Raw genomic sequence first — 21,723 nt, 5'->3', positions numbered from 1 at the left:
ATGCCAAGCTCATGCCATAACCTGCATGCTGGATAAGTTCCTCAGCCTTTCTGGGCTTCATTTTCTTTATCTGTAAAAGGAAGGGATTGGATTAGATGATCTCTCCTACGACCAGTGGTATGACAAAGGGAAGTGATTGGCCCATGGTTACACAGCCTGTCAGAACTTGAATCCAGGGCTTCCTGAGGCTAAGGCTGGACCTTTATGTCTGTTGCTTACCAAAAACATTTTAAATTTGGAAGGAGTCTTAGCGGTCCAAAGTCACAAAATAGTATGTGTCCAAGATAGGATTTAAATCCAGGATTTCTGAATGTGAGGAGAGCTTTCAAGGAGTTTCAGGAAGGATTAAAGATAGAGATATGCATAACTGGCAAAAAAAAAAAAAGATGGCCCAGTTAAATGAAAAGATAAGCAGTAGCTACAATATGTATTTGAGGAAAAGCCCTAATGTGGTGGGTGAAGGATTGATGGGAGTATGTGGGAAAGTTATATGTATGGGTCTCTATACATGTAAGCTCTTATCAATGAGAACATGGATCTCTCATATTTATGCACATGATCAGAGAGCCATGAATGTATAACAACAATAACAAAGTTGTATAGTCAGACACCAAAATGGAACAAATGACCTTAACTTAGCAAATGCCCTCATTTCCAAGGACCTCAAATAAAGAATCTATGTGAAAATAGGCACCTGCTTATCATGAACATCTTGATCTGGATTTATTGACTGGTTCCAGATCACCTATTCTGGGCATGTTTTATTTCACTGAAACTCAATAATGCAACACAACATATCTGTGAAATTTAAAAGGGTATGAATATTTTAAATAATGAAATGAACAAGTTGTAGTACTAGTCCAGATACAAGGTTAAATAAATGATAAGTCAAATGCTTCTTTTTTCAGTAGCTCTTTCTCAATGTTTTTTCAAATACTCTTTGAAAAAATACTTAAAATCCGATATGAGGTTGAATCAAGTTCTGAGTGGTTTAGATGGGGAGGCTTTCTCCTTACGATTCAGTGTCAGAACAAATCCAAGTTGCAGGGACCCACTGTGGCTCATTCTGGGCCTGCTGCACAGCAGTCAGCAACTGTGCACATGCCTCTGGCAAACTGTCATTCACAATCACTTGATCAAAAAACTGGCCAAATTGAGTTTCCATTTTTTTAGCTAAATCCTCCATCTCCTGCAGGTCTTCATCCTGTAGCAGAGAAAATTAGGGTGAACATGCACAATACAAATCAATAATAATTAGTCTAGCAGTAAAATAGTTTTGAGACTAATGAGATATGAAATCATAGCTAAAGAGCTGGAAGATTATGAAATCTTTTAGCATAATCCTTTCATTTTACTGAGGCCCAAGGAGGCAACTAGATAGCAAGCACATTTGTCTGGAACACTGTCCCTAGAGTCAGGAAGACTGATTTTACTGAATTCAAATCTGGCCTCAGACAATTACTAGTTGTGAGATCCTGGGCAAGTCGCTTAATCCTATGTGCCTCAGTTTCCTCATATGTAAGGAGAATGAAATAGTAAACCACTCTAGTAAAAATCCTTCTAAGAAAATCCCAGATAGCATAATGGAGTCTAACTGAAAAAGAACTGAACAACAAAAACTTCAGCCCAGAAAATTGCCCAGGATTACATAGATTGTAACAAGACCAAAATTTGAAACCAGGACTCCTGACACCATTAAACAGTAAATGAATCAATAGACAAGCCAATGATCAACAAAAGCAGAGTTATATTTATATACAAAGTTCTTCATTCTTTCATTTTGCTAATTGGCAAAATCAATTATCTCCTAGAAACAACCCAGAAAATCAAAATTTTATGAAATACACCATTAAAAATAATAGAGAAAATAAGATATATAAAGATATTGTCATTTTACAAAATAGAATTCTGGATAATAAATTATTAAATAATTTTAAATAAAATGGGAAGTTTTTAAACACCCCTCCAAGTGAGTTCTTTTATAAAGCAGTAAATTCTTTTTAAAATTTGAATAAACACTGTCTTTTCTGCTTTATAAATTGACTTTAGCATATGATATTGGATTTTATTAAAGCAAGAATGCCTGGAGAGAAAAAGAGAAATGAGAGGAAAAATCTTCTATTTCATTAATAGCTTTCTATGTAGCGAGGATTTTTTAACTTTTAAAGCTGATGTTCATTAAATAGTAGAAGTCATAAAGTAACTTGTGTTTATGAAAATAAAATTTCTGAGCAATAGGAACACAATAAAAAAGTGTTTTGGTTGACTAGAAATGATAAGCATACAATTCTCCAATTCCCTGAATCTCACCTTGAATTTAATGTTGACATAATAGTCTGTAATAATCCTGGCATTTTTCCGGGATTGCTTCATGCGATTCAGACTGGATGGTTTTATGAATATGACATAAGGCTTCAATTCATGTGTTCGGGCTGCCTGAATATTCTATACAACACAATTCAAAGAAAAATTGACTACATACATTAAAAAGAACCATTTCATTCTAAATTTTCTGTGTACTCTGGTGAGTATATTCAACATTTACTTATTTTTAAAAGAGTAGAAACTAACAACCTTGCCATATCAAGTGAAATATATATTTTTATCCTTAGGCATTTTAGTACCAGAAAATAAAATCCTTTGTCAGGATGGTTAATAATTTTAATTTTAGTAACATGTGACAGTTATTACTGATTTTATAAATGGATATTTTTTCATGTAGCTTTTGTCTATAAGTGAATACAGTGCTGGTAGTCATAAAGGTGCTTTTTTCTTCTTCTATCATACTTGATCTAGAATCAGAATGCCACCAATCAATGACAAATTAAGGGAATGAAACAATCTCAAAAAACTCTTGCTGAATGTTTACTAACAAAAATGTAACTAGAATAACCTTGGTGAATACTCTCCAGAAAGGAGATCTTAAAAACAATGTGTTTATGATGATATGGATGAGAGATATAGAATATTTTCCTCTCCATATTCAAAAATCTATATAACCTCTCATAATACATGTTGAGTCTTTTTCTCTTCCACAACTTAAGTACTAATGAGATAGGATAGGATACTCTTTCTTAGATCATATCTGGAGTTGCATTCTAGACACAATAGAAGGACATTTGATAAGCTGGAGAACAGAGAAGAGAAATCTTGATAGTAATTACCAAGATCAGTGTCATATGAAAAAGCTATCTTTGAATATTTGAAGGACTATTATATGGAAGATTTAAATTTATACTTCTTGATCCAGAGATCATAACTGCAGTAAGAACAACATGCAAATGATGGTTTGTAAAAAAAAGAATTAAGATTTAATTAGAAAGAAAATTTTCCTAAAAATCGTAGTTATGCTTCTTGTTACATAACTAATAACAGGCAGATACAGAATTAAAATCCAAGTGTCCTGACTTCAAATTCAGTGTTCTGATCACTATGTAATTTTTGTTCTTTCCCTTCTCTTCTTTTTCTCCTCAACCCTATCCTAAAGGGAATCCCTAATGCCTATGGGGTAAACAGTCACTAATCACTCAGTACTTTAGAGCCCAAATAGCTTGCTGGCATTTTCTTGATTTTCATAATCATTGTAAAGCCCTTACCATAACATCTGGCAAAAATGCGTACTTTGCAAATGTTAGCTATGATTTATTAGTACTATTTCTATCTGTCCAATCCTTAGTTCATTTTTAGGCTCAACTCTGGTGCTACTTTCTCTATGAAGTCTTCTTGAAATCCTTTGTTATTAGTCTTTTTTTTCCTTCCTGAAATATACTAGCACCCTTTGATCTGTCTTCTGCCTTCATCATTCCCTGCCCTAGAAGAGTCTCACATGGCATGATTTTAAGGCCTCTCATCCCTGCCACTCTTCTCTCTATGCTTTTTAGCTAATGTCCTTCTTAAAATGTGGTATCCATAAATATAATCTGACCAAAACAAAGAACAGTGGGCCTATTCCCTGCCATCAGTATCATGCTATTGTCTATGCATATTCACCATTGGACTTTCTATTGACCTTTGAATCTCTTATAACTTTGATATTGTGAGATGATTCACAGTCATAAAGTACTACTGAGAAAATGTTGGTGTCAAGAAGATAGGCTTTTATATCAGCAAGTGGCTAATAAAAAATATTGTGAAGTAACCCAAAGCTGATACATCCAATATGCTAAGTGAATGGAGGCTAATGAGAACATTTCATTTTATTTTTTTATTCTTAGAAGCAATCAGGGTTAAGTGGCTTGCCCAAGGTCACCCAGCAAATAAGTGTCTGAGCCTGGATTTGAACTTGGGTTTTCCTCATTTCAGGGTTAGTACTCAATTCACTGCAATATCTAATTGCCCTAGAACACCAGTTTAAACAAAATAAATTTTCATTGGATCAAATTAGCAATAGTCTGTATGGAATACAACAGAACCCTAAAATAGATATAAAATTACTCCCCCCCCCTTTTAAACACTGCTGAGGACTTCTTTCTTGAATATCTTTCTTTTAAGCCTACAGAGTCATGAAACTTGAGAGGTGGATTTCATGTATGGCCCACCTGTGGTTCTAAGTCCATTACACAGACTTTCCCTTCATCAAGGACTTTTCGAACAGCATCCACACTGGTACCATATAGGTTTCCTTTGTACTCACCATATTCCAACATTCTATGAAGATAGATAGGACAAAGAAAATAAAATTCTACCACAATTATCTGCAAAATATCATTACCTATAAAGTCTTTAAATGTTAATATCCCAAGAAAATCATCTTAATAGAAAGTAACAAATATGAGTACTTTTCTGAGAAAAGAAGAATCACTGGAGATTTAGGTATGATGGATTAGGAGATTTATGGGTAACCTATTTGTGAAAAAATGTTTACATTTTGCAATTCAGTTCTTTTCCCCTTCTAAAAGATGACGAGCAATCTGGGACTCCATGTTACTTGTGACTCGCAGTATGCAGGGATCCTCAAACTACGGCCTGCCAGCCAGATGAGGCAGCTGAGGACGTTTATCCCCCTCACCCAGGGCTATGAAATTTCTTTATTTTTAAGGCCCACAAAACAAAGTTTTTGTTTTTACTATAGTCCGGCCCTCCAACAGTCTGAGGGTCAGTGAACTGGCCCCCTAATTAAAAAGTTTGAGGACCCCTAAGTCTTAGGGACTTTAGAGAATGCACATTAAAAAAAAGAATTCATGTCTGTCTAGCAATATACAATTAGAGTAACAAAAATTTGACCTGGTAATCCTACCACAAGAATTTATACCAAAAGCATGTTAATTATTAAAAGGATAAAAGACCTAGGTGTACAAAACATACACAGCACATATGTATTATCAATGTATCAAAAATATGGAGACAATCCATGTTTGAAAAACAAAAAAAAATTATGCAAAGGCACTTGAAATAATGTAGAAGGAAGAACACAGAATAAGAAATATATATAAGAATGTGTATGTGTGTGTGTATATGGCAACAGTAAAAGTTTTCATGAAATACCTAGAACTAAAAGAGAGCAGAAGGTGACTGAAAGCAAACATGGCATTATTGTTATTTTATTGAAATTCATATATACTTTTCTGAAACAAATTTCAAAATATTTTGACAATTATGTATTTTACTTCAAAATTTGTTCTAATGGTTACTGTGTGCAACAAAAATTATTTCAAAAAAAAAAAGCAATTCAACAAGCACTAATTCATGTTGAATTTTAAAATAAAGAGATAAAAGCATTTGATTATGAATTAGCAACTATGTATTCTAGTTACCTGTGACCATACACCAGACTTTCAAATGTTTCCTTGGATACATAGTGATACTCTCGACCATCTTCTTCATAGCTCTTTTTAGAGCGAGTGGTATCTATGAAGAAGAATAATGAAAGGCCTTTGGAGTTCATTTATTCACACAATAGAAATGTGCTGTGACAAGATAATTGAAAGCTGAATATGGCATCCTTGCTCTTGTCAAGTCATTTACAGTCTTGTCAGGTTTTTAGAAACATATTAATTTATTAATGAATACTAAGAGAAATTTCCAATTTCCCTAACCCCAAATAAAGTTAACATTTTCTAAGAAACTGGATATGCTTATTATATCTAAGTTGAAGTTGGCCCAGGGGATAGAATGTTGGATGAGGAGTTAGCAAGACCTGAGTTTGAATCCTGCAGACATCAAGCAGTGTGACCCTGGGCAAATCATTTAATCTCCCTCATCTGAAAATGAGGATAATAGCACCCATCTCCCTGAATTGTTAGGGTGAAATGAGATAATGTATGGAAAGTGCTGTGCAAACCTTAAAGCATTATATATCAGCTGTTATTATGAGAATTTAGTGTATATGTGGTACAATGCACAATGCTAGCTCATGGTATTATAGGATATTATGATTTAGAGCTGGAAGATACAATAGAGGTCACCTAGTCCAACTTCCTCAGTTTACAAATGAGGAAATTGATATCCAGAGTAAGTAATGTTTCTAAGAATTTGGATTTTTATTCCATAATATCCTTTGACTCCAAACCTAGTCTTCCTAAATCAGCAAATGTTACATTAGTACTTGATTTATCATTTTGTTGATTCTAGACTTAAGAAAATGATAGAGAAATGTTAATAATGCAGATGAAACTTTAAAATGTATTATGTATACATATTTTCTATCATTTTCCCCAATCACCCAATATGTATTTATTAAACAACTGATATGTTTCAGGCACTGTGTCCTAACCTTTATTTGTCAATTATGGTCCTCTGTATATTTCAAAATCTGTTCTGACTTTATTATATATCAGTCCCCTTCCCCAGTTCAAAACTTCTTGCTGTTCCTTACATGTAACATTCTAGCATGCATCTTCCTAACTTTTCCCTAGATGTTTTATACACAGAATACTTTCCCACCTCACTTCTAGCTCTTACAGTTCCTGTTTCCTTCAAAATTCTGTCCAAATCTAATAACATTTTTCATCCCTCGTCCTTCTTGGTTTTATCTGAGCATTTGACACTATTGCTAACCTCCTCTTTATAATTTTTGCTTAACCCATTTTTAAACATTCTTTTTTAAAATTATTTTTTAGTTTTCAGAATTTATAAGATTTTGTTTTCCATTTTTCCCCTCCCTTCTTCTTTCCCCAAAGTGGCAAGCAATATGATATAGGTTATTTATATATATATATGGTATTCAATTTTTTCTATCTGGAGAGATTGTTGTTAAATATTTACCAGGTCTCTTCAAGTCTATGAGTAATCCTTTGAGGATTATAAAATATAAACCCACAGGCTCTTCACAGATCCAAATTAAAACATAGAAACAGTTTTGCAGGTAACATTGCTTTCTTGGATCTAGGGATACAGAGACTAGTGTCCTTCCCTAATCAGTCTGGCAGATGAATGTCTTGACTTTGATCACAGATCATCTCAATTTATATAGTAAGTTAAGTTGTGTTAAAACATTAAGTACAAAAGGAAAATGGAACTTACGTGGCACTGCACTTAGAAAATAATTTGGATTAGTTTCAATCAATCGCCTTCTCAGTTCATTTATTCCAACACCAGAAGGACCTGAATGGGGAAGGGGACAGGTAAGGAGAAAAAGACTGTATATAAAAATCATTAAATATGGATGACTATAATTATATAATAATGAAGTCATATAATGATGAAAACATCAACATCGCTTTTAAAAAAGAGAAAAAAGGAGAGAGAACAGATGAAGGATGAATTATCCAATTTCCCTTTGAATAAAGTTGGACAGCTCTAAAAGAAAGTTAGGAATTTTCCTGCTGACCTGTCGATCATGATCTGCAATCCTTGAACTTTTAGAGTTGGTAGAGAGAGGAGCTAGGCATCCTGGGACTTGGTGGTGTCTCTTTACCTTTGTCTTACAGAATCCCTAGTTTCCCTCCAGGTCCTGCTTAGGTGCTACCTCCTGCTCTAGACTTTTTCTAATTTGCCATATTGTCAGAGCTTTCTGTCCATCTTCCCTCTCCCACCACTTTGTATTTATTTTGAATGCATTTTAATGTCCTTATCTGTGTACTTGTTATTTTCTCCTAATGGAATATAAGCCCCTTGAGAGCAGGTACTGTTTCATTCTTGTATTTCCAGGGCCTAGTCTGGTTTCTGGTACATAACTGGAGCTCAATAAATGTTTATTGTACTGAATTAAATACTTAATCATTTTCTAAAAAATAGTTTCTAAAGTATATAAAGTACAGTAGAGACCTGCTGTAATATGACTTGTTATTATAGATACTCAAATAATACGTTATTATAACAAAGACTCTGCTATATCTTAGAAATAAACTACCTGACATAAAATGGGGATGGAAGGGAGGGAAAAAAGTGAATACATATTTATATAGTACCTACGATATTCCAGGCACTATGCTAGGTATTTTACATGTTTTATTTCATTTTATCCTCACAGCAACAACCCACAGCTATTATTATCCTTATTTTAAATTGAGGAAGTTGAGGAGGTGAACAGAGATTAAGTGACTTGCCTAGGATTACACAGCTGGCAAATTGACTGATGAAAAATACAATTGTCCTGTAAAAGAGGGTAGCTTTGCCTTTATTTTCCCTTCTATAAACACACCTGCTGATGAATCTTTATAAATGCATTTCCATTACCAGGCATTTAGCACTAAAAATGCAGTAGTATACATAAAAGCTTTTGATTTGTGTGAGGAGTGACAGTTCCCATTAGAATGGCAATCAATCTTGGGACCTACCTACAAGCACAATCAGGCGATGCTTATCCGAAGGATGCCGCTGATACCTTACCACCTCCTCATACGGGGCTCCCAGAGCATTGTAGCAGCTATTGGAGCAGAGAATGTAGGCAGACTGCTGGGTGGTGTAAGATTTTCTGCGACAGAGGCGCATGCTTCTTCGGAAACCAGCTGAGGAGGATAAAAATCAGATCCGTAACTACCAGCAGTTTAAAAAAATCTGAAACAGCACAAACATTGTTTGGGAGTAAGAAGCACCCTTAAATCAATCTTTTAAGTCAGGACAGTGATGACTTCTTTGAGCAGGACCTCAAATAAGGAGGCTGCTGGGGAGGCTCCAGACAATGTCTGGAGGAGAGAAATTAGAAATGTTTTGAAGATGGAGATGATAGGACTTGATTATTCTTTGTTTATGGGAAGTGAGAAAGAGAATCAAGAATGACATCTAGATTGTGTAACTGGAATGGTGGTACCCTCAATGGGAATAGAGAAGCAAAGAAGGTACATTTTTAGAGAGATGATCATGCATTTTGGACTTGTTGGGTTTAAGATATCAATGGGATATCCAGTTTGAGATGCACTAGAAACATCTAAGATAGGAGACTTGAGATTAGGAGAGAGATTAGAACTGGCTAAGTAAAAAATCATCAGCACAGAGATAATTGTATTCATGAGGACTAATGAAATAGCCATGTAAAATACAGAAGGGGAAGAAAAGAGGGCTGTAGACAGAGCTCTGATGGACATGGTTACTGAGTGGATAGTTAATACTTCACAAATACTTATTGATGAATCAATTGTTATATATTTTCATTATTCTCACCTTTTATCTACTTTCTAAAATAATTTCAGGCTTAGTTTCACATTCAATTAAATTGATATTTAGGACCAGTCTGAATTATTAACTAAGTAGGGAACTACTAGTGTGATTTCATGATTTCTAAGAAGTTCCTGCTATGTTTTACTCTTCCCTCTTCCTCAAGAAAGTGTCTCTTCCATCCAATGGCTAATTCCTATTCTAAGCTTCATTCCTTCTTTATTCCTTTAATCTACAGCTTTGATCCCTATTAAAACAAATATACCTTGGGGAGACGAGGCAAAAATATACTAACCTTTTGTCAGTCACATACATATCTGCTTGAATGAGTTTTGGAATCCTCCCTTCCAATGGGTTTTGATAAGAAAGCAAAATGAGCTGGGTATTTGAAGAAAATGGGCAAAAAGTGTCCAGGAAAAAAAGAGCAAAGTCCAAGGGTCATCAAAACAAATTTCACTTACTTTTGGCAAATTATAATCTCCCTTTTCAAGGAGGAGGCAAAGTTCCAGAGATATCTATCAATGCCTCCTGGGACCTACATTTAGACAATCTATGTGTACATATATTACACACACACACACACACACACACACACACACAATCTAGTTGGTGTGAAGTTGAGGAAACATTCCAATAGGATACATTATGTCACAGAGCTGGCTGGAGGAAGATCAATGAGGAAAAGATCAGCAAGAGTTGTAACTAGCATAGAACACTGCTTTGTCCCATGTTACTAATACCCAGAAATGAGTGTACTCCCTACCTGAGGCAACTGTGGTCTTCATACTTTACCTCCTGGTCCTTCAAGAGGGGCAACATGCCAGTGCCCCTGGGAGCTCACCCCAGGATCTCATGAGCAGAGGAATCCCCTTCCCTAGCCTCACCCTAATCCTCTCTTACTGTGTGTGTGTGTGTATGTGTGTGTGTGCACACGCGCGCACGCATACACGCACCCTAGCATCATTATTAATCTTTCCCTCCCACAGCAGAATTTTCATTAGGAGCAATTTTGATTATAGCTTATAGGTTATAACTATACATATATATATATATATGTATATATATACATATACATATATATGTATGTATGTGTATACATATAACTTGTCTAGCTCTGGTTATGAAGTACAAATGTGTCTCTTGGGGGTGGGAAAATACAAACAATGGAAAGATCAGAAGATTGCTAAAAAGAAGAAGGCTTCAGGCTTATTGGAGAGAGTTTGCAACCATCTGTAAGGAGAATTATCATTGAGAAGGGTATGTCAGACATAGTATGAGCCCAACTAAACCATACAACAAAGATTCATTTATCACCTACCTATGAAGAACCGATGGTCATATCTAGCAAATTCCTCTTCATCTAAGTCATGATGAATGAACAGTCCACAGCAGAAAATTGGGTGGAGGAGAAAGGATTGTGGTTACTGTCCTTATTGAAGTTATCCCCACATTGACAAACTATTTCATTTCAACAGGTAGCAACAGCATAACTGATGTAATGATAAGTCGGTACATAGAAGCTCCCTTGGGAATGCCCCAAATGCTTTGGATTTCATCATTCCACTAAGATAGACATTTTTAAAGTGCCTAGCACAAACTTAAAGATATATTGGATCTCTTTTCAAACTAAGATATCACAATTAATTTTCAATATATTCAAGAATCCAAATGCCTTTTAAAAGATGTATAAAAAAGAGCACTAAGGGTCACAATAAAGATATAAAATCTGTGTGCATCTTTTCATGCTTAACCTAATAGCATGGTAAACTGAAAATAGAAATTAAATTTTTGAATAGTACTAGATTTGGGCTTTTAAAGCTTTGGTGGGCAGGAGCCATTTAATACAGCAAATACATTCATTATTTAAGTTTGTTTGACTTTAAATGTAACTTATTGTGAAGAAATAAAAATCAAACAGGACTATTCTGTGATCCTTAATTGTTTCTCCTAGGTTGACAAAAGATACAGACATTTATTTCAATTAAGGAAATAAAAAATCCGCTCAGAATTCCTGATTCAGAAATGAGCAATTTTAATTGTAAACTGTAAGCTGCAGTCATGTTTTATACATAAATACTTCAGTTTGGCATTCCAGGGAAACATCTATACTAAAAATGCTATGAGGATAGAGTTTTCAAATTAATTTCCTCCTGTCTTCCTCTATATACATGCACAGAGCCATTACTAGTGTGGGAAGATCAGGTTTTGCCTCAAGGTCTCAAGACTGGGAGATGGGAATAAGGATTCTTTTTTTCTATGGCAGTCAAAATCACTGATCCTGAATTTTGAATTTCTCTGTAGTGCCCTCTCCCAAGGCCCAACTTTCTCTTAACTACTGCAATAGAACTAGACTCTCTTAGGGAACAGTGGTCCACCCTCCATTTCCCAAGTCAGAAAGCTCTCCCTTCCAATGTCTCCATTCGTGACTCCCCCCAATAAATAACTAGTTTTGTCCTAGGTAAAAAAAATTCCTAGTTATAGCTTTGTGCACATAAATATATTTGCAGTACTATAAAATGGTATAGAGAACACAGTGTTTTGGAATTTTGCAAATGTATATCTTCATTTCTTGCGATCAAATACATGTTTCTAAATGAAACAAATAAGGAGGAAATATCTACTAGGGATATAGCCATATATAATTAGGGGATGTGTCTCTCTGTGAAATACATTTCATTATTCAGTTGGTTTTTATCCTTTTAAAAAGGATATTCTTCATAATTTGATATTTAATAATCTATTTTTTTAGAAATCTAAAACGAGTTACCCAGGCAAGTATTCACTTTATGGTACTGACATACTTTAAAGGTGCTTCTCTATTGCATATACAGGAAAAAAGTTAAGTTACCTTCTGAGAGCTCCTCTGGATATTCAGATAAAAGCAGAAACAAACATTAAAAATTAAAATCTGATGCAGTGATGTCAAAGTCCAAGAGAATGGTTACTTCAGTGTAATATTTGACATTTCCCTTCAATTTAGTCTCAAATTATAATTTAATTTAAAATACTAAATCAGTAAGAGAAATTGCACACAAGTGAAAAGCATAAACAATTGAAACTAAATGTAAGGATTTCAACATCCTCAGTGAGCAAGCACATTATTAAATGAACATGGGAAATTTGAAAATCACATGTCATTCATTTAAGTAGGATTTACTTCTGTGAACTAACTACTTTATTATTATATAATTAAGACAATACACATTTATTGCACCAACTACCCAGCAACATGCTTAGATGATGACAAAATATAGGATTTACATGAATAAAATTAGAGTTAAATTGTTCACTTTTTTTTTACTTACCAGATTCAAATATTTCTTCATCTTTAATTTTTGATGGGGAAGGAGAAAAAATATATAGACATATCATTACAAGATTTCTCATACCTAGATTGTATTATTACAAACACATCAAAACACACATTGTTTCTTGACACAATTCATATTCCTTTGCCCTGTTTTACTATAGTCATTTCATGTTTTGGTCCCTTTTTGAGCACTTTTAGCTCTATGTCTTCTTTATATCATACCTCATATAAAAATCATGGCATTTACTAGTCGAGCCAGGATAAAAAGAAATAGGAAGATAGAAAAGAAGGAAGTATCAAGAAAGATTTATCTAGATAGCAGTTCATCTGAAAAAAATCTAGATTGTCAACTTCATATGCATTTGTGATGCAATGTATCAGCCAAATAAGACCAAGACAATCTTTGATTATATTAAGAGAAGTTGTATGCTAAGGTTGCATGTACAGAACTGTGTCCAGTTCTTAGCATTATGTTTGAGAATGATATTGATGAAGAGTTTACAGAAGAGGATAAACAGGGTGTCATCCAAAGATCAATTGGAAGACCCAGAGAAATTTAACCTTGAGAAGGGACAGGTTGCCCAGAAGACATGATAATCATTTGAAGGGCTATCATGTAGAATCAAGATTGGATTCTGAGAACAAAATTAGGAACAGGTGGTGGAGGTAGATTTAGGCAGGATGTAAGGAAAAACTAAAGTGATCCGAAATGGTATGGATTGCTTCAGATGGTAGTGCATTTTCCTTTCCTGAAGGTCTTCAGGTGAAGGCTGGATAACTAATTATTGGCAATGTTGTAGGGAAAATTGTACTTGAGCTCCAGATTGGACTAGAGAGGCAGAAGTCCATGGTAAATCTGAGACTCTGTGATTCTTTGTAATGGATGTAAGCTCACTTGCCTTGGATATTAGCTACATGGGGGTGGAGGGCAGTGCTGATGAAGTTTAATTTATGAAAGGCAAAGGAGTAGTGACAGTGAAAGAAAATGAGGGAGGTAAGGAGGGATCTCAGGCCTGGAAAATAGAGGTTGAGTAAGGAGAAAGAAGCCTACTTGCCTAAGGGAGAGGGTGGGGGAAAGAGAGGGAAAAAAATTTTGGAACACAAGATTTTGCAAGGGCAAATGCTGAAAATGATCTATGCATATGTTTTAAAAATAAAAAGGGTTGATTAAAAAAATAAAATTTTTAAAAAGGAGAAAGAATCCTGGGTCCAATGGATCTATTTTGAATGGGTAAGGACAGATGGATGAGATAGATATGGCATCTCAAGTAAAGCACCTTAACTTGTGCTAGGTTAATTCTCATAAACAGTTTTGAGAAACCAATAAGTATACTCAGCAATATAAAAATAATGTTTTTTTAAGCAGGAGTATGCAATTTGTAATAAATAGTCCATATATAAGTGAAATATTAGAGCACCACAAGAAGTTTTGTGATATCAATTGTTTTGTAGTAGTGAACACCTTTCTAACGACAATTTCATAATTAAATCAAGGCTAGATTAATTGATAGGGCCAAAATACCTTATATTGTTGTGGAGTGTGTGTGTGTGTGTGTGTGTGTGTGTGTGTGTGTGTGTGTGTGTTTTCCTGAAATCCTTTCTAGGCAATTCTTAGATCTTCTATATTATGTAGCTGAGAGTTGTTGGTAAACATATTACACAAGCCACATATCAGAGCCTTAAAAAAAAACCCAAATGTTAGAACTATACAACAATTTCCTACAGAGAAAATCTTATGCAATAATGGGGACAGTCCTACTCCAGGATCTGCTCCTTTGGCTTCTAAGCAGGAAGAAATCAGGGGATTGAAGTTAAAGATGTGGACAGAGTTTGGGACAGACGAATTCCTCTTTTTGAAGGAAGGAAGGAAGGAAGGAAAGAAGGAAGGAAAGAAGGAAGGAAGGAAGGAAGGAAGGAAGGAAGGAAGGAAGGAAGGAAGGAAGGAAGGAAGGAAGGAAGGAAGGAAGGAAGGAAGGAAGAAGGAAGGAAGGAAGGAAGGAAGGAAGGGAGGGAGGGAGGGAGGGATGGGAGGGAGGAAAAGGAAGGAAGGAAGGAAGGAAGAGAAGGAAGGAAGGGAGGGAAGGAGGAAGGGAGAAAGGGAAGACAAAAGGAGGGAGAATGGGAGAGGGGGAAGGGCAGAAAAGAGGATGGAAGAAAAAAAGGAAGAAAGGAAGAAATATTGAAAGAAGGGAGGGAAGGAGAAAGGAAAGAAATATTTATATGACATCTATTATGTGCCAGGCAGTGTGTTTAACAATTTACAAATGTTAATTCATTTGATCTTCACAATAGGTGCTATTATTATATCCAATTTTATAGTTGTGGAAACTGAGGCAGACAGATTAATGATTTGTACAGGGTCACCCATGTAGTAAATATCTAAGACCATATTTGAATTCAGGTCTTCTTGACCCCTGTACTGAATGTCCTCAGTCTTAATGCAGTTTTAAATTTTAATAATTACTGAAGTTCACTAAGACTTTTGGGACATGTTATATGGTATGGTATACTTTCAAAGCTTATTTTATTTTATTTTATTTTCCTTACCAGCTAGGGAAACTCTTTCTGAAAAACCTAAACTCTATCTCTGGGAAAAATAAGGAGAAAAAGGGAGTTTTCTATATCTACACCAAGATGATCTAGAGACACTGGGGTCCCTGAAGGTCATGGAAGGCCTGGGGAGAGTGGGACAGAGATAGGAAGACACTTAGCAATCTAACAGCTGGGGAAGGCAGACTGTTATGGCAGAGAGCCCAGCAGAGCCTGAGCTTGGGGTGGGGCTGAAAGAACTGGCATCCTCCCTCCTCTCATCCCTATAAACAGTGTGTTTGGACTCTTCTGGATGCTTTGGAGATGAGATTTCTCCTTCCATTTACATAACTAGGAATAGATCTTACCTTCTTCCACACACTTCTCATCAATTTTTATGTCATCCTCTGTAAATAAGCATGCAAAGAAAGTCACTTGGAAACTGTCAGCACCAAAATAAAACCCATCACCAAAGTATCTTGGAGCTCACTGAGTCTAACCCCCTCATTTTACAGATGGGGAAACTGAGACTGAAAGTGCCCAGTCCATGGTCATTCAGTTAGTGACTGAATCAGGATTTGAACCCATGTTCTTCCTGATCCCAAATGCAGTTTTCCATTTATTATACATAGCTACCGCTGGATTTTACCTGATCTGGGCAAAACCAGCCTTCCCTAAACCTCAATGATTGATAGCAACATGATTTTCAATATTCTGGCTACTTGGAAAAGAAAATAAAAGCATTTAAAGATGTGGACAGAGTTTGGGACAGACGAATTCCTCTTTTTGAAGGGAGGAAGGAAGGAAGGAAAGAAGGAGAGAAGGAAGGAAGGAAAGAAGGAAGGAGGGAAGGAAGGAAGGAAGGAAGGAAGGAAGGAAGGAAGGAAGGAAGGAAGGAAGGAAGGAAGGAAGGAAGGAACTTATAATATTAGGGATTACCTAGCACATTAAGAGACTGATCACAAAGCTAGAAGCAGATTTGAATTCAGGTCTTCCTCAGTGACAATACTAGCAGTTGTACCAAAGACAAGGGCACAAAACGCACCCAGGGCCCAGAGATAGGAAACATACCCTTAATTATGCTCAACACAGATGGCCAAACAGATATAGTGAGACCATTTTGGGGTAAAAGTGATGTAGGGGTTCAGTTAGTGAGTGTGGCTGCCCTCTGATAGCTTATGACAAACTAATTATTTTTGATCTTGGCATCTAAGCCCAGTTGTTTTCTGGACTGCTGAAAGACCAAAAGTGCCATTAACCTTCTCTAAATTTTACTATTTATGCAAAGTCTCAGTTGCCCACCCGTGATAACTGGTTTTCCTGACTCCAAAGCTAGTGGCTTTCTACTCTACCATATGACCTCTCATCAATGTCACTTGAATGTCAAAGGGTTTAATTTACTTAGGTCTGCTAGGTTAAGTCCATGCCATAATTATTTTGAGAGCTTGTAAAACAAAGTTCTATAAAACACTAATTACTTGCTCTAGGCCTTACATGCAACCTTGTTCTCTGAAGATAGTGTGTTTAGCAATTTACAAATGTTATTTCATTTGATTTTTACAATAGGTGCTATTATTATCCCCATTTTTTATAGTTGTGGAAACTATAATTTCTAGAAACTAATGTTCTGTAAAAATAGATGATAAAGTTGAAATCACCATTACAATAATTGAATCTTGATGTTTCTTTAGAGAACTGCTTCTTAATATTTTTGTGACCAGACCCCTTGGCAGTCTAGGGAAGATTATGTACCCCCTTCTCAAAATAATACTTTTAAATGCATAAACTAAAATACATAAGTTCACAATGAAACTAATTATATTTAAATGCAATTATTGAATTTTTTAAAATTTGTGGACAATACAGCTAGATGGTGCAGTGGATAAAGCATCACCCCTAAAGTCAGGAGGGCCCAAGTTAAAAAACCCAGCCTCAGACCCTCAACATTTCCTAGCTGTGTGACCCTGGGCAAACCACTTAACTCCAATTGCCTTGCCAAAAAGATTTTTTAAAAAATAAGGTTTGGGATATCAAGATAAGAACTTCTAATTCAAAACAGGACTTTTTAAACTCTTTCAACTCATGATCCCTTTTCAACAGATAAATTTTTAAAGGATCCATCTCAAATCTGAACTGAGATGTTTTGGGCAGTATTTATGCATACACAGTGCAAATTATACATGTTGTTGTTTATACTTCGTTCTGGAGAAGGATTATGACATTAGAGAGGAGATGCCATGACATGCAAGTGAATTGAATTTAAGTGAGGGAGAACTGTGCAAGGTCACCTGTCTCACTTTCCCCTCCAGAGCCATCTGGCCAGATATGGATTAGAAGACTGATGATGGCCCTGGATGCAGTGGGAGACCTTAGTCTTTTTAAGCTAAAGTATTCAACGTATTGTATGTTCAGAACCAGGGATGCAGTGAAACCACTCAGTGCAATATGGGTAAGCTAGAAACACCTTGGATTCATTATGAGTTTGATTTTGAATTTATTTTTGGAGGTTGGTTCAGAAACCACTTATTGTTGCCAATTTTTTTGTGACTTCCCCATTTAGTTACATGACTCTATATAGGGTTGTGACCTGTAGTTTAAGAAACTTTGATTTCACTATTTCACAATCTTAATGATTTTTATCACCTCTTACAATAGCCTCAAAAGTAGGAAAATACTCACTTTCAATTCCATTTTAAAAATAAATAGACCTAGGCACAGAATAGGGAAATGATTTATACCCATGGGCTGAATTCATTGATACAAAGGCATTAGAAACCCTTTTAGGATGTTAATCATTCACAGATCTGAGGCTCTTGGTTCAGAGTTCTAATGAAGAATTACCATTTTTCTGCATACATCCTATGATGGGCCACAACAAAGTGAATGATTCTACTATTCACACATTAAAGGTTCCTCAGTCCTGATTTCCTAGCCACCCACATGGTAGTCCAAACCTCATCACAACCAGTCCCCATTCTAGCTTACCAATTGAACATGACAATCTCCTATCCAATGGCATCTGATTGGCAATTAATAGAATATAAGTTAATTGAAAACAGGAATGGTTTTTAAATTCATACTTTTGAGTAATAGAGTAATTGGTGAACTTTTGCTTCTTAGTATTGATTTCTCTAAACCCTATGAGGATTTGTTGATATGTTGGCCAAGTGTAAAAGGAGGATGTCAAAGACTTTAAAAATTTCTCTTTCAATTGATGCTTAATGTCTTTTTTTTTTTTTTTTTTTTTGCCTAGTTTGGGGTTAATTGGCTCTGATTTGTTAATTTCACAAACTTTTTTTATGACTTAAAATCGGTGACATTTAGTCAGGAGCAGAGATCTAGAAGTACAGTGGGCACTCAATAAATAATTGTTCAATTCAATCAATTGTAGGAATTCTTTTGGCAAGACAGACTGACTTTCTTGCTAGGGGATCTAGGTTTCCAAATATTGTGGGAGCTGTATTTCTTTCTAACTCAGGAAGATGAGGAGCAGGACTAGAGAGCAGAATTTTCATCTAAGGCAGGACAAAAAACAAGGCCAATGAAAAGGGAAGAAAGCAATTCCCAATGTCTTTAGGAACTTTGGACCTCTCATTAAGGCAGTCATACCAAACCTTATCAAAAGAACTGTTATACAATCCAGAAACAGTTATGAAATACTATATATAAGGCCCTGTGCTAGGATAGAAAGATCAAAATGAAATAGTCCCTGCCTCAAAGGGCTAACATCTTATCAAATGACTTGAATGGAGTCGAATTAAAAAAAAAAAAACACACCTGTAGGTTTCTGGTAGGTACTACTACTTCTTACCTTCATCCAGAGTGCTCACTAGCCATAAATGATTGAAGCAGGTAATTAAAAAAAATTAAAATAAGTAAATTAAAAGAAACAGAGATATCTAGTATCACAATTTTAAATAGAGTTAAATAAAAAAATTATAATAGCTACTGTTTATATAGCACTGCAAAGTGCTTTACAAACATTTAATTGTATTTGTACAAAACCTCTGGGAGGTTAGCACTGTTATTATGCCCATTTTTGAAATGGTTAGTAGTTAAGTAATATGGCTAAGGCTAACTGTCTGAGGGATAATTTGAATTCAAGTCTTCCTGTTTCCAGCTCCAGTGCTTTAGCCACATTTTAATCTGACCCAAAGAACCCAAAGAAATGAATTTCGGAGATTGGTGAAGCAATTATTTGGGGGAAAGGAGAAAGGAAAGACTTTCCACTAAACCCATAAACTCATGTGTAGATAATCATATACTTCATCTATGATTAAGATCAACCCCCAAAAAAGGTAAAGAAGAGAATTCCATGCTTACATATGGTAGATTTGAGGCAGGTCTGAGGCTGGAAGGGTTGAGACCACCAGAATTCCCGCTGCTTCCTATGCAAAAAAAGCAATTCATATCTAAGAGAATCAAACCTACTCCATTTTGCATGACTGCTGACATTTTTTTATTGCTGTTTAAGTAAAGATTTGTTTTCCTGAGTTAAAGTTTCATTTTCCTGTAAATCATTTCATTTTAGGGAAATTATCTATCGCTGTACCATTAGTAACTACTTATAGGAGGCAGGTGCATGCAATCAATGGAATCCCCCAAACTCTGGAAAGTCCTAAATCTAAAAATAGTTAATGTGTTTTTATCATAAAAATCTTGTCAAAGCTTTCTTCAGAATTCTTAGTCTGCTGGGGGTTTTGAATCCAATTTCTTTACAAATCTCATGCCTTTGCTAATAAATCAATAAGCTTGGAGTTTGCCTTCTTGGTCCTTCTATTTTACTCACTACATCATGAAAAGGAGTTGAAGGGAAATATCTTATTTATTGCTTGATGGATATGAATGACATTGACTTCTTTATCTTGTAGAATCTTCTCCCATATGACATAAAATGTCATTTGGACTTAATCAGTGTAAAATTGTCAATGTACATCAAGGAAACATAGAGAAGTCTTCAGTTTTGACTCTGAAAGTCACATTGAATTAAAGGATGAAGGCAATATCTACAAATGAAATCTACTTCAGGTAAAAATTCTATAATAAAGGAAAAGGCTGTGACTGAATGTATTGAGAAGATTACTGGCATCCTAAAATCAGAGATGAATGGAAAGAATATCTTTAAAGCAATTATCACCCATGTAATACCAGTCTTAATTTTTAATATTGTACAATGAGCTATAACAGATTTGGGAAGTACCTTAGAGGGAAACAATAATTACTACAATCACAACCATGTTCAATACTAACAAAATATAGGGCTCCAAGACACCTGGGATTAAGACCAATGTTTCTGTGATGGTGCTTCTTTTCTTCTGTTCACAACATGAAGAGATTTAAGCCCTTTTTCCTTCCCTTACAGATTTCTCTAAAAGGAGAAAAAATTTTCCTTATAATTTGGTTCACTCCAACCTCCCTTTCAAAGCATTAAAAATAATTCCAGCCATTGGTTGTTAAAGTTCTTCAGGTCTGGTGGGTTTCTGCAGACCATATGAGCAATCATATTCTGTCCTGAAGACTATATGCATTTCCATGCACCTGGAGATGATGACAGTCATTTAGAGAAACTCAAGGCCACAGTATCCTTGCTGTGTCAGAATAAATCTCCTTTTAATCAATAAAAGGTGAGCCTCATTTCCTCTCAATTTTGAGACTACTGGTATGAGAGCTTCCTTCAAAAGCAGCAATAGAAAGATTAACACATTAATGGCAATAAAGAAGAAGATGGGTAAACATTCTTAGACCATATAACAAATAGGTCAGAAAGCTAGAGAAATACTTTAACACTTCAATGAACAAATAAGGATTTTAACAAAGCACTGGATTTGTTGATTATAACTGAAAGCTGATTACCTCTAGATAGAACCTTTGAAGTGACTATAACCCGAAAGTGGAATAAAAAAACTCTGAATAATTAATATTCAAATAAATTTGGCCCAAAGTTTTTCAGCGAAGGAGCATCAACCCAAATGGCTAAACTTTATGAATTTTTTTTGTGGAAATAGAGGTGTTTAAGATTGTAATTCATGACCAATTCACCACCACAGGAATCTTAGAATACATATGGAGAACATTCATTTTGTCCTGTTTGCTACTGAAGTGGTGCTGAGAATACTTTCAGTGAATATATAGATAAATGTACATCCTAAAATCTTTATTCAACTACAGAAAGCATTTATTTTAACCACTTGTCCAAGAACCCATAGAATATTGAATATAAAGACATAGCAGCCTAGTGGCCATACACTTAGAGGCTCACATATTGGCAGACATTTGCTTGGCTTTACTAGCTGCAGGTGATCCACTAGCCACTAGCCACTCCTTCAGAAGAATGGATTATAGATATATGC

The 21,723-nt window shown here is 35.3% G+C and overlaps 1 protein-coding gene across 1 annotated transcript in view; it reads right to left on the bottom strand.

The window, feature by feature from the left end:
- Positions 1–756: 756 nt before the first annotated feature.
- MPP4 (MAGUK p55 scaffold protein 4) overlaps positions 757–21,723 on the bottom strand; it is a 46,803-nt gene continuing 25,836 nt past the window's right edge. The window contains exons 10-21 of the mRNA XM_051990520.1: positions 19,697–19,761; positions 19,185–19,202; positions 15,742–15,780; positions 12,840–12,860; positions 12,383–12,397; positions 10,853–10,894; positions 8,718–8,888; positions 7,462–7,542; positions 5,754–5,847; positions 4,539–4,647; positions 2,311–2,445; positions 757–1,204 (exon numbers count right to left, since the gene is read on the bottom strand). Of these exons, the coding sequence (XP_051846480.1) occupies positions 1,013–1,204; positions 2,311–2,445; positions 4,539–4,647; positions 5,754–5,847; positions 7,462–7,542; positions 8,718–8,888; positions 10,853–10,894; positions 12,383–12,397; positions 12,840–12,860; positions 15,742–15,780; positions 19,185–19,202; positions 19,697–19,761 (982 nt within the window). The 3' untranslated portion in view covers positions 757–1,012. The remainder of the gene's footprint in view (positions 1,205–2,310; positions 2,446–4,538; positions 4,648–5,753; positions 5,848–7,461; positions 7,543–8,717; positions 8,889–10,852; positions 10,895–12,382; positions 12,398–12,839; positions 12,861–15,741; positions 15,781–19,184; positions 19,203–19,696; positions 19,762–21,723) is intronic.

Source organism: Antechinus flavipes, chromosome 3 (assembly GCF_016432865.1).
Source record: "Antechinus flavipes isolate AdamAnt ecotype Samford, QLD, Australia chromosome 3, AdamAnt_v2, whole genome shotgun sequence".
NCBI lineage: Eukaryota > Metazoa > Chordata > Mammalia > Dasyuromorphia > Dasyuridae > Antechinus > Antechinus flavipes.
This window is presented reverse-complemented; position numbering and strand designations above follow the sequence as displayed.